The 13,710-nt window shown below is 41.0% G+C and overlaps 1 protein-coding gene across 3 annotated transcripts in view; it reads right to left on the bottom strand.

The window, feature by feature from the left end:
- MLIP (muscular LMNA interacting protein) overlaps positions 1-13,710 on the bottom strand; it is a 226,738-nt gene that overhangs the window by 92,163 nt on the left and 120,865 nt on the right. For all 3 annotated transcript variants that reach the window (XM_019497110.2, XM_019497102.2, XM_019497099.2), the window contains exon 5: positions 8,548-10,170. In XM_019497110.2, the coding sequence (XP_019352655.2) occupies positions 8,548-10,170 (1,623 nt within the window). The remainder of the gene's footprint in view (positions 1-8,547; positions 10,171-13,710) is intronic.

The following is a 13,710-nucleotide window of genomic DNA, read 5'->3' as shown; positions in this document are numbered from 1 at the left end:
ATTTTAACTCAAATCCGAGATGAGTTTTTTTCTCCCATTTAACATGGGAGGAAAAAAACCTTGTTTTTGATACAGCTATGAGGACCAAGGCCAGGACCACAGCAGCCATTTTTCTGCTCCCTGTTTAGGACTAGTGTAACAGGGAACAGGGCATGCAGCAAAGGAGAGCAGCAGTATGAGGAGTGATTGCACATGAGACCACACAGCATGGGGTGGAGAGGAAGCACAGAAGAGACTGCACTGGGGCGGGGGAAGGCAAGGAAGACCACATAGTACAGGGTGGGAAAGAAACTTTGGGGACATCCCATAGTGCAGAGGGTAGCATAGGGGTGAGCACACAGTGTGGGGGAGAAACCTTGGGGAGACCACACAATTCAGGGGGAGAATCATGGGGGAAACTATACAGTGCAGTAACGGGCAAAGCAACAAGAAGGACAGGCAGTAGCGGGGTAGGGACCAGAGGAGGGCAAGTGACCAGGACAGGGAACAGGGAAGAGGTGCTGGAGGGCTCAAGCACTCGGGGGTTAAGGGGCAGAGGGGCAGGCAAGGGGAACAGGTCAGGCCACCTGCCCCCACTACTTTCCCTGCAGGTATCCCAATTTATTACTTGCCACTATTAACATCTGACTAAAAGTGTTTAGGTTGTATAGTGACAACAATGGTGTAACTAGAATAGGGTGACCCAGGCCACCAGCCAGGGGGCACCAATGGGTGGGGGAGAGACAAAAAAACATCAATAGGTAGTCACAGCTGCCCCTGTGCCTCAGGAATCCCATAACATCCCTATGCCATTGGGTGACAGGCAATCTATAAAGAGAGGTGACGGTATTAGAAATATGTTGCTGTCAGTGCAGCTATCCTGGCTTGCATATCGAAAGGTGTGTCTACATTGTAGCTGCAAGAGCAACTTCAGTGTACTTCAGACCTGCCCTGAACTAGCCTTAAACTAGATACTTCAGGTTCCAATAGCATTCAAGTCATAGCAGCAAGGAGCTCAGAACAGGGTTATTTACTGTGCTTCTCAGGCATGTTTTGCAACCTGTGCTGTAGCTAGATTGCTCCTGGCATATCAGCTAGATTGCTCCTGGCATATAAACTAACTTATTGAAAGCTACCTGATGGACCCCAGAAATAAAGTAAGGCTGTGGTAGTGTGGGAGCTAAAATCAATGGTTGACAAGCCAGAGTTGCAAGTTTGAGGCCATAGCAGAAGCACTTGTAGTGTGGCCCTATCAGGTTCCAGCAAAACTGTGAATTCTGCTAAATATTTTGTTGCAAGGATGTGAGAAGGGAACCACAAAGCAGTCATTACTGTGATTAATTCATTGCTGTACTCTGGCTAAATACAGGGCTTTTTTCTGCACATTCTCATTTATATTTTGATATAGTAACATACATGGCAATGTAGCCCCCATTCATACAATTATTCTATAGTATATAAAAGAACCATTGTTACAAATGACATGATAAATACTGTTGTCTCCTTTTTGCATGACAAAGAACTACTGAATAAGGAATGCATGTAGGAATGAGGTCAGAATCAAGTGAATTAGGGCCGTAAGGACTCCCACGTTCACATGAGCGCACACGTGAATTTTGAGGCACCACAAAATGCAGCCCACACACATGATTTGATTCTCCACTCTGCATATTTGGAGTGTGGAGCCAAATTTAGACATGGGGAAATCCTGGTATCAAGAAAAAGCTTGTGGAAAAAAAGCAGGGCAGTACACATAGCAGCAGCCTTCACCTCCTGAAACCAGAGCCTGGCTGGCCAGACCCATGCTCTAGCTGCTGGCCAGGCTCCACACACCTGGATTGCCACCACTGCAGTCCTGGGAGGCCCCCAGGACCCACAGGTAAGGCTTCCCTACCCCACCCAGAGCATTTTTCCCCACTCTAACCCCGTGTGCAGGGGCGTGCACCAGGGCAAAAAGCAGTGGCACTAATTTGTGTTGCTTCTTTTTTCACCATGGCATCCACATGCCCCTGCACGTGGGGACACAGCCCTAGAGTTTCTCCAAAACCTTGAAAACTCCAGTCAAAACAAGGATTTATCCAGCATGGAATCTAATTAAGTTGGACTGAAACTTTGAACCTATGTAAAATAGTCACTTTTTTAAAGTACAGTTGGGAACATTAAAATAATATTCTGCTATACAGTATAGTCTATTTTCTAGATAATTAAATAATATTTATAATTGTATAAGCCATTTAAACGTGTGTATACATGCCTACATATGCACACGCCTGCATATGCACACGCATGCATATGGGTAGGTGTGAAAGAGTGAGAGAAAGGATGCATGCAACGTAAAAATCTCCCCTAGTACTATCCTGCTAATCAGAAATTAATATGAAACAGGACAGACAACTGAATGCTTTGATCAGTATTTAATATTAAAGTGGATACTGCCACATGTTAAAAATAAAATCAGGTCAGTATTCTCTCTGTAATTTCAGTCTCTTTTCTAGCCAATTTGGGTTGAATTAGTGACTGTACAAATGACTCAGTACTCAAGCCTGTCATATTGCATTAAAAGACTTTTTGTGTAATCTACGATCTGCTGATGAAAAAGTATATAATCACGTTGATTTTGTGCTAATGAAAGAGTTTGGAAGTGGATACTGAAAGCACATCGGATGGTAAAACTGACCTTTAATGGATAGAAAACTGCATTAGTGCTTGCAAAACCTGAATCAAACAATTCCAAAAGTTAAAGTTAGCTACATTACACAACATAAGCTATACAGACATGTTAAGCATCAATAATAATCAGCCAATATGGTTTAATACTATACCCAGTTCTAAAATCATACCGACTGGGACCAGAGACCTGAGCACATTGCTGGAAGTGCTTCACCTCAAACTTCTCAATAATTTTCCATGAAAAAGAAGATTTGAAATAGACTGCTTACTGGAGAGTTTACTAGCATCAACAAATGAGTAAGAACCTACTAAAACTACTGAGGTTATGCAATTCTTGGATCAATCAAGTAGAAACAGGAAGGAAGGGAGAAGGTTGAATGTACACTATCAATTTTAAATAAATGCTATGGGTTCTAGATTTAAAAACCAGAAGGGACCTTTATGGCAATCTAGCCCAGGGTTGTCAAATTTACCTCGTGCCCCAGGCCAGATCTGGAAAGCAGGGCTTTTATGAAAGCTGGATCCATTCCAGGGCCGTGGGTGGCTCAGGTCTAGGGTAAATGGCAACATCTCCAGCCCAGGGCGCACAGCAGCAGTGGAGAGAGCAGTGGCAACAGCATGTCTGACTTCCACAGCCCAGGATATATAGTGGGGCCAGATGCAGAGGAGACAGGACAAGCATGTGGTCCAAGTGGCTGCTTGCCGCATTTGCAGTGATAGATCAAGTGGCTACAGGGCAACCAGGGATGCATCAGTCCTTGACTGCCCTCCTGCTCCTGAGGCCCCAAATTCTGCAGCAGTCCATGTACCCCATTCCCACCCAACCCTCCTGAGTAGCCTAGCAGGCCAGATAGAGTGGCTTGGCAGGCTGAATCTTGCCCACAGCTGTATTTTTGCCATTCCTGATCCAGTCTGAACAACCAGAATAACACAAGGCTATAATTTCACTCTAATTTTTATATCAACCCCATACCTTCCGGCTGAGCCTGACTTAGAGATTTCAAATATGAAGAATCAAGGATATGGCTAGGAAAGTTATTTCAATGGTTAAATATTGGTAAGTTTTACTGCTAGAGGCTATGTTGTATTTCTAGTCCCAATTTGTCAAGATTTAGCTGGTTATAACGTTCACAATTAGCTAACACAGACAAATTCATTCATATATATGAAGGCTCTATGGAAGATCTTATCAAAGTTTGGCTGCCCAGGGAAATTTATCACCATCCTAAGACCCCTTCATGACCAGATGACTTCCCCCATCCTATGCAGTGGCTCCACTATGGAGCCATTTGCAATTCGAACTGGTGTCAAGCAAGGCTGTGTGACTACACAAATTTTGTTTTCCATCTTTCTTGTAGTCATGAAAATGCTCATCAGTGACCTTCTGCCATATGGCACTGATATAGAGCACAGGATGGATGGGAACCTTTTCTGCCTCTACTGCCTCCATGGAAAACAAAAGGTACTTTGGCCTAAATTGTAAAACTTCACTACATCAATAATTGTGCTGTTGGCTTGACCCTTAACATGGGAAAAACAAAGGTGCATCACCAGCCTGGCCCATGGCAATCAACCCCCCTGGCAAAGATCCTCATTGATGAATATGAGATGGAGAGTGTTGAACAATTTTCATACCTCTGCAGCCATCTCTCAAAGAAGGACAACATAGATGAGGAGATTCAGTACAGGATCTGATGTAATAGCTCTGCCTTCAGAAGACCGAGTCACTGTGTTTTCAATGATCATGACATCAGGACTCAAACAAAGCTCCTACTATATAAGGCTCTGGTAATCCCAACTTTTCTCAAGAGGTGTGAAGCTTCAGTGACCTACAGGGACCACCTGAAAAGCCTGCACCACCATCACCAGCTCTGAAAGATCCTTGGCATAAAGTGGAAGGATCACCGCAAAAATGCCAGTGTCCTCACCGACACTAACACCACCAGAATGGAAGTGTTGATTATTCAATATCAGTTGCAGTGGACAGAGCATTGTGTGTGATGTATGTATACCAAAACAACTGCTATACTCCCAACTCAGCCAAGGACAAAATACACATAGGGGCTAGAGGAAATCTATGAATCTATTAAATGCTTCAAGGGCTCTCTCAAGGCAAGCTTTAAGAAGTGTAGCATTGACTCTACAAATTGGGGAAAACTAGCCTGGGACAGGGCTACATGGTGCTCCCTTTTGAAAAAAGGCATCTGTTAACTTGAGAAAAATTATCTCACCCTGGAGACTGAAAAATGATAGAAACAAAAGGAATAGAAACAAGACCAAGAAATCTGTGATCTGATCCTCCCTTTAACCACCACCTGTGGCATTTGCCAGAGAATCTGCAGTTCTAGGACTGGCCTTCTTAGCCATCAACAGACACATCTACAACACTTTACTTGACACATGGGAATGAGCATCCTTGACAATGAGGGATTGCCAACAACAATGACAATGACATGTTATATACTCCTGCCAGTATACACTCCTGCCAGTGTTATGTGCTCCTGCCGCAAGGTGGCTCTATTTCAAACTTGGTTTCTCCTCTGTACTGTCTGATGTTTTGCTTGAAAACCCGTCAGATAATCCTCTTTGTTTTGTATGATAAAGATGACTGCCCTGTTGCTCCTTGTCTGTTCTCACTGGGACAAACAAAACTTTGCAATACACAAAAATCTTGCTTGCTGTTGCACACGTGATTGCCCTAGCCTCTACTAAATCTGCCACGGTCCCTAAGTTAACTTCAAAATATTCCATAAAATAGTAATTCTGAAAAAATATCATCTGAATTTTTCAGATTTACAAATGTTCATATAATTTCACAGCTTATTTTATATGTATTACATGTATATTATTTAATGACAAGTCCACGATAATAATAATAAATAATATGCACTACTCTCACTAGTCTGATATGTGTTAAAATGAAAATAGAATATTATATTTTTAGACTCATTAAGAACAGCTGCTACATCTTATTTTCTTTTCAGCATCTCTCAACTATGTTGTAGTGAATGTATTTGCTGTTTGTACACAAACAGGAGCCATTTTGATTATACAAAAAGATGATGCATTTTTTCAATCGTAAACTTTCAGTAGCCCTTAGTTATTTAAACAAAATAAAATAAAATAGACTAAAATAATACCATACATCAACTGTTATGTTCTGTCATATTGAGTGCATTACATGACAACATGCAGTATTGAGAATCAGGTTATGTTATCCCAGTCAAAACATTACATTAACATTGCTACACTGTTTCCAGCACCCATGCTTACCTAATGCAGATGTAGATATACTCATTCTGGTACATGAGCAGCAGTAGCACATATTGTGTACTACTTCTACTATTAATATGTCATGAAATAATGTAAAAATAACATAACCATGAAATAGAATAAGATTTTGAATTTTCAAAATTAAATTTTGAAATGAAAAATGACCAGACCAAGATTTAAAAAAAAACAAATTACTCTATAGGAAATTTTCATTAAAATCTGTAAAATTTTAGAAAACATAGATGAGAATTCTTGAAACAGGCTTTCCTATTAAAAAAGAAAAAAGAAAAAAACACTTTCAATGGTAATTCTCCAACCAGATCAATCACATTTACTATGGACATATATAGTTTGTAAGGAGTTCTAATTGATGCAGCTTGACACAGAAGAACCTATTATAGATGACTCAGTAAAGTATGACCTCTCTTCTAAGTGTGCTTCAGATTTAAGTGGAGAGATGAGAGATAAGGAAGCAGAGGAATAACAAAAACTGGGAATGCATAATACACAGTAAGATGAACAAAGGTACCCTTTGACCAATTTTACCTCATTTCTTCTTTGTCTTTTCTAGTTTCTTTTATTTCTTTTATTTACACATCTATTGCATTATTTTTGACCAACCTATTTTCCCTTCCTTTTTTTCCCCTCACACTTTCTTCCCTGTTCCTACGTTCACACGAAGCATTTTTAAAGAACATCACTGATTTCCAAACCCTTTTACAGCAATTTTCATTATTGCTTATTCTCATTCGGTTGGTTTTCTTTCTCCTTCTAGTGAATGACATATAGAAGGCAGATGGCTGATTCATCAGTGTGCGAGACAGTCACATTGACAGCAGCAAGTGTAGTCAGGAGATTTCTTCTTCCTTATATAGAATTTACAACAAAGACACAGAAGCGAAAGGTGACAGACTAGAATTTACTACTCAAACTAGTTGTGATGACATGACTATAGCATATAGAAACAGCAAAACAAGGCAAAAGGATTAGAGCATAATGGAAGAAAGCAGAGACTTTAGCCATAAATGTAGCACACTGCAGGAGCATCTACACGAGACGCTTAATGAGCATTAGCCTAATAACACTGAGCAGTAGTGTAGCAGTTATTAACCATACTGACAGCTGTAACTCTAGTTATTGTGCATTTAGTTTAGTACCTCTTATTGAAGGTACCTTATTAGAGGTACTAAACTAAATGTGCACCAACTAAAGTGCATTAATGAGCGTGTAGGCACGCCCTGCCAGGACCACGGCCAAGAACAGGAGAGATCAACAGTGGGAAAAGAGAGAATAGATTTGGCACAGGGAAGTACTGAAGAAGTATGTAGGTTTGATAGTAAACTTTGAGACACACCTAGTTTTCCATAGGAAGAATGGAAAGTGACAGGAATAGCTAAGGGCCTGCTCTCTTAATGTGCACAGAATAAATTTTCATAGATTTCATAGACATGAGGGCTGAAAGGGACCTTGAAGATCATCAAGTCCAGTCCCCTGCCCCAGGGGCAGGAAGTCAGCTAGGGTCAAAGGTTCCAAGCAAGATAAGCATCCAAACATTTCTTGAGCGAGTCCAGAGTAGGTGTCTGCACCACTTTTGGAGGGAATCTATTCTAGGCCTTATTCTAGGGCTCGGACAGTAAAGAAGTTCTTCCTTATGTCCAGCCTAAAATGGCCATGGTGGAGTTAATGACCATTGGTCCTTGTTATCCCTTGGGGAACTCTGCTGAACAGATGTTCCCCCAGATCCTGATGCACACCCCTTACGTACTGAGAGGCAGCCACCATGTTACCCCTGAGCCTGCACTTTTCTAGGCTGAAGAGTCCCATAGCTCTCAGCCTCTCATCATAAGGCCTATTGTCTTGCCCTCTGATCATGCACGTGGCTCTCCTCTGGACTCTCTCAAGCTTCTCGACATCCTTCTTGAATTATGGAGCCCAGAATTGGATGCAATACTCCAGGTGTGGCCTCACCAAGGCTAAGTACAGTGGGAGGATGACATCCTGAGATTTACTTGAGAAGCATCTATGGATGCAAGCCAGAGTTTTGTTTGCTTTACCAGCTGTGACATCACATTGGTGGCTCATGTTCATCTGGTGGTCAATCATGACCCCCAAGTCTCTTTCAGCCGTAGTATTAGCGAGTATACCACTGCCAAGCCTATAAGAGTGCTGTGTGCTTTTTTTCCCCAAGGTGGAATATCTTGCATTTTTTTGTATTGAACATCATCAGGTTTATATCTGCCCGCTTACTAAGCTTATCCAAATCATCGAATTTATTGATTTATATTTCACCCAGCAATGTATTATCTGAGTTTTCAAAAAATTGAAAGAAAATCAAATCCATGTCCAAGCAGTTGTAACAAATTTATACTTCATCAGCATGTCTTCCCACTCACTATACCTTTTATTTTTATGCTAAAGACCTCTTGAAATGGCCGCTATTTTACTATAAAACACAGATAGAAAAATGTGATGTTATGATTGTTATGTTGCGGAATTAATATAGGTAGTAAATTTTGCTTCTTTAAAAACTTTAACCAAATTCATTAATTTTACTGTCTCTAAAACGAGCATCATATTCCTCTGAAGACAAAGGAACATTAGAAAATAAGCATGCAAGATGAGTACCTTGGCTTTTGTGTTTTCATGGTCAGAAGACAGTGAAAAAGTCTGTGGTGAAGTCAGCTCTCTGGATCTTGATAGAAGTGGACAAGGTGACCGGTCTGAAACAGGAGATCTACACTGTGCTACTGATGAGGTGGCTGATTGCTCAGGTCTCAGAGGTGAGGAATAAACTCTATAACTTGGGCGCAATGATGAGGAACTAAGTTTTGAGGAGTGGGGATGACTATAACAAGGTGAAGGAATAGGTGATATAGAATTAGGATGCGAGGAAGACAATTGCATTGAGGCATTTGAAAGGGCAGGGGAGGCATCACTGAACTCCTGAGCAAACCTCTGTGCTGAACTTGCTTTGGATTTATATGTAGGGTTTAAAGGATTTGGAGAAGGAGAAGAGCATATCTCAAAAGAGGGGGAAAATGTGCCCCTTTGATTGGAAGGAGAGGACAAAGGATGTGATTTACAGATGAAGGTGGGTGAGTAGGTATGTACTCGCCTTGACTTCTCAGGTATTTGGGATTTGGAGATAGGGTAATGCATCTGTTTTGTAGGAGAAGATTCAGGGTTCAAAGAAAAGTGTCTTGGGACACAAGAAGGCATTGAATAAGTAGGGAAGCTTGGCTGTAATAGTGGAGAGACAACTGTCTTTCTATAGGAAGAAACAGTGGATGACAGAGGACTTAACGAGTCAGGAGATAGGGGTCTAGCATAAAGGTGGTTTCTAGGGGAAAGGGATCTAGCTCGAGGTGGATGATGGGCCTTTGAAGATATAGGCACATGAGAAAATCCCAGTGGCTGATGTTCTTCTCGGCTTGGAGAGTCTGACCTAACAGAAAAGCCTGAGACATATTTCTTAGGGGTAGGTGGAGTTGTTATAAACTTTTGATCTATTGAGAGTGTTGAGGAGCCAAGGGAGTTAACTGAAAAGGTAGCAGGGCAAGAAGCAGGGGATAATGGTCTTTGCTGAGAAGGGTGTGACTTCAGGACAGCAGTTAAAAGAGTGAGCCTTGTTGGCAGGGAGGCTCTAATATCTGGCTTCAGTTGATTTCCACTAGGTGACATTTGACTGCAAGGCTCATTTATACTACATATGGTTGAGGAGGAACTATAAAATGGAGAGGACAGAGGTTTAGGACTAGGTGATAATAAATGTGCTGTGATATGGACAGGTATGGCAGATACAGATCTTTTAAAAGAACATGAGGGCAGAGACTGGGCTGACAAGTCTTGAATTTTGCTTGAACTGGGAACATCTGAGGATAGACTTCCACTCCCATTTGGAAGCCCTGACCTAGTGACTTGTGATGGTTTATAAGCACAGTCAGGTATAGAAATGGTTGGCACTTGAGAACTACTGGAAAACTGAGAACTGGAAGAAGGGCTACTTAATTCATAGTCGGATCGTTTGGACTTGGAATTGGGTGAACTATGAGTAGTAGCCTGAAAACATGTAGATGAATCTTGTTTAGAAGACCCAGTTGCAGACTGACACTTGTTATAGGATCCTTCCAGTGAAGAGGCTTGATTCGAGCTAACCAGGTCACGCTTTACTTTCAGATTAGTTGGAGAAATTAAACGGATAGCAGGTGGTTTATGGAAAAGATGGTCAGAGGTAGAAAGAGAAGTTAACTGGAGAAAAAAAAAAGAAACATTAAGACAGGGTGGAATTTGTAAACCTTTTAAAATTCCACATGTTAGTTCCAAGAACATGCAGGTAGTGTTTCCACTAGCACTGTTCTGTGGGTTAAATGCACAGGGCTATCTAAACTCTCAGTGATACACCTGACCCGAGATATGATTTAGGACAACTTTTCCACAAAAGTTAATCTGATGAAGAATTTGTTGTGTAGATACACTACTATATCTCTAGATTCAAAGCTACTGAATTTTATACCTAAGCAATATCTGACACAAATATACCATGAGTAACCATATATTGTATCTAGAAATTATGGTACTGCAAAAAAGATACTTTTACTTATATAACAGTAATCACTAAAATAGCCATATTTCTTTGAGAGACTAACGTGTCCCTAGATTAATCGATATATAGATAAATTAAGTGCCCAGTGCATCTGCTATGCTTTGCTTAGTAGTACCTTACTCTGCCTGAGGAGGACCTGACTGAATATGAGTGATGATGGCAGAACCAGGACTTAAAGTAATCAAAATGATTTTCTTTTGTATGATATGGAAGCAATGTTATATATAAAACTTATGTTCTAGTATAAGAAATCATTGACAACTCTTCAGTGAGCAGAAGTTAAAGAGTGCCTACAATGAAAAATCATCCTCTGTTTAAATACAGGTGATACCTCTACTAAGGATATCCTTAGTCAGCAGTGATTTTCCTAAGTACCTGAGGATTCAGTACCCAACCTTAAGGTGTTTTAATATCTGAAGTGCATATATTTAGGCACTTGGACACCTAAATTCTGGATATCTTAGCCTTAGAGAACAATTGATTTCTAATAGATTTAAGTGTTTCAGGTTCTTTATATAGAGATGTAAGGAATAACCCAGACAGCTTAAAGCAGGGTGGGAAACATGCAGCCCACAGGCCATATCCAGACCACATAATTGTATCTTCTGGCCCATATGCTGCCAGCTACATGAAGCATGCACTGGCACAGGTCCCATGAGGTGCATGTGACCCCTGCCACACCCATGCTGTGTGAAGCCCATGCCAGCATATGTCCCAGACTGGCCACATGCCGTGTGAAGCCCATGCCTATTATAGATGACTCAGTAAAGTATGACCTCTCTTCTAAGTGTGCTTCATAATCTGTACCAGTGCATGCTTCATGCTTCAGCCATGGCAAGTCTAGCATGGGCTTCACATGGCATGGGGCCAGTCTGGGGCATATGCTACATGTGGCTGCTGCACCAGACCTTACTTCCATGCTAGATCCAGATCAGCCCCACAGACAAGTTATCCATGTAGGATTCAGCGTGCAGCGTGGGATTCAACGTGCCATGTGTAGTGCATGCCTCAGGCCCTGCATGCTGTGCATCCCAAATTGGCCCCATGTGGCATATGCCACATGCTACACACCATGTGCTACGTGAGGGCCAGTGTGCTGCGTACATGCTTGAAACACATGCAGCTGTTCCAGCATGCATGCTACATGTAGTATTGGCACTAGACCACCTCTGTGGGTCTGGATGAGTTTGACACTCATGGCCTAGAGGAAAAGTTAAGGACAAGTACACCTGGAGTAGAATCACTCTTCAAAGTTTAAGTGCCTGATTCAGGGTACCCTTAAGCCATTATAAACCATGCTTGTCTGTACTCTTGAGATTCCGAAGACCCTGCCTTTGAGGTCAGTGCCAATGTGGATAATGCCCATGTTTTGCCTGATAACCTCAACAGAAAGCAGGAGACCTGGATTACCAGCCTTCCTCAGCTTGAAGGCATGCACATCTTCTGCTTCCCAAGAGACAACTCTCACCACCAGGCTGTAGCATAAGCTGGATAAATGTACTCTCTACATTTACTATTGAAGCAAAGCCACTGAGCAGCCCAGGGTGCAAAAGGCATGGGGCAGGAGAGCAAGGAAGAGAGTGCAGGTTTCTGTAACTTAGTTGCACTCTCTTGGAGGTAAGGAGACTAAAGTTCAAAGGACTAGATGCATTTCACAATAAGACAGCCATCCATTGGCTTACAAACACAAACAATCGTAAGAACAGGATTAACTCCTTGTTTTGGTGCCCCTAAAACCAAACTGGGGTCTGGCCTTTAGTCCATATAAAAGAGACTGTGTCAGATATTTATTTGAAATGCCCCTTGATTTGTAATTAAAAAGCAAATTAGTGTTTGCAAGACAGCCACAAAGAGAGAAGGTGTTTGAGAAGTGTTTTGCATCAATTTAACAATTCCCACACATTATTTATTAAGTTTTAATTTTAAAAATACTTGTCAGTAACAATAAAGTATCTAGAGCTGGCATAGCATCTTTCATTCCAAAATCAGTCTAAAAAACTTTGGGCCCAATTCTATCCCAGTGGAAGTGTATGGAATTATTGCCCTCAACTTTCCTAGGAGGAAGACCTGGCCTTTTATATTCAGTGATCTCCATTCATTTTTTCCATCATTAGTTCTGAAAAGAATGTTAAAACAAAATAAAATAAAACAAAACAAAACAAAAAAACCTAAATTAAAACCAAGCCATCATTTTCCAAGAATCACTATGTCAAATTCTAGGGACAGGAAGTAACTATGATATTAAACGGTGTGGTGGTCACTATATCTGTGTTATGTCACACTGCTGAAAGGCAGCCTTACCCAAGGTAGGCTTCCACAACTGTATACTACCACAAAAGGGCAGGAAAGATGAAGAGCAAAACCACTTTAATATACACTGCAATTTTAGAAATCCAAAATATAATTGCTCAAAAAAGGCAGGGCTGATACCAAATTCTTGCCAAAATTTAAAAAAGAAAAGGGTATTGGGAATTTCAAATATTAGGAGCCTTATTCTCTTGTGCACTAGACCTTTTTTTGCATGACTATTTTATAAACAAGTATTCAAAAAAGTGGGTATAGGCGTGGGCTGTTCCCACTTTGATGTTTCTTCATACTATCTGACCAGTGTACTGTATATGAGAATAAGGTCCTGGTTGGGACTTTATTCTCATATACAGTGGTTGGGTCCTGATTTTTTGTTTTGCATCCTAAAAATGAAACACCATAGAACGGTGCTATCACCATAGTAAGAAATTAATTCAGTAGCAAATTGCAGACAAAAATGTCACCTGTATTCAGTCTGTTTCTTACCATTCTTGGGAGAGTGAGGTAGCTGTGTTAGCCTGAAGTCAAGTTGAAAGCAGGGTAGATTTGCATCTTATAAAGTAACCAAAGAGTTGGGGGGGGGGGGGGTGGAGAGAGACAGACAGACAGACAGACAAAGAATCTATAAGGTTCAAGTCTATCCTGCCTTCTTACTGTTCTTATAATTTATGAAGCAGGCTGTTGGTAGACATATAAGCCAATATGTGCCCTGCGCCCACTCATACGTCAGAAGTTTCTTTTTCTTGTAATCTAGTTGAAAATGTAGTGAATTCATTGATACATACCTATTTCTAAGGTTTATATATAACTCCTAACTAGGCTTTGTCAATAATACATATATATATATATCATAGAATCGTAGAAAATTAGGGTTAGAA

The sequence above is a fragment of the Alligator mississippiensis genome, chromosome 1 (genome assembly GCF_030867095.1).
Source record: "Alligator mississippiensis isolate rAllMis1 chromosome 1, rAllMis1, whole genome shotgun sequence".
In the NCBI taxonomy this organism is placed as follows: domain Eukaryota; kingdom Metazoa; phylum Chordata; order Crocodylia; family Alligatoridae; genus Alligator; species Alligator mississippiensis.
This window is presented reverse-complemented; position numbering and strand designations above follow the sequence as displayed.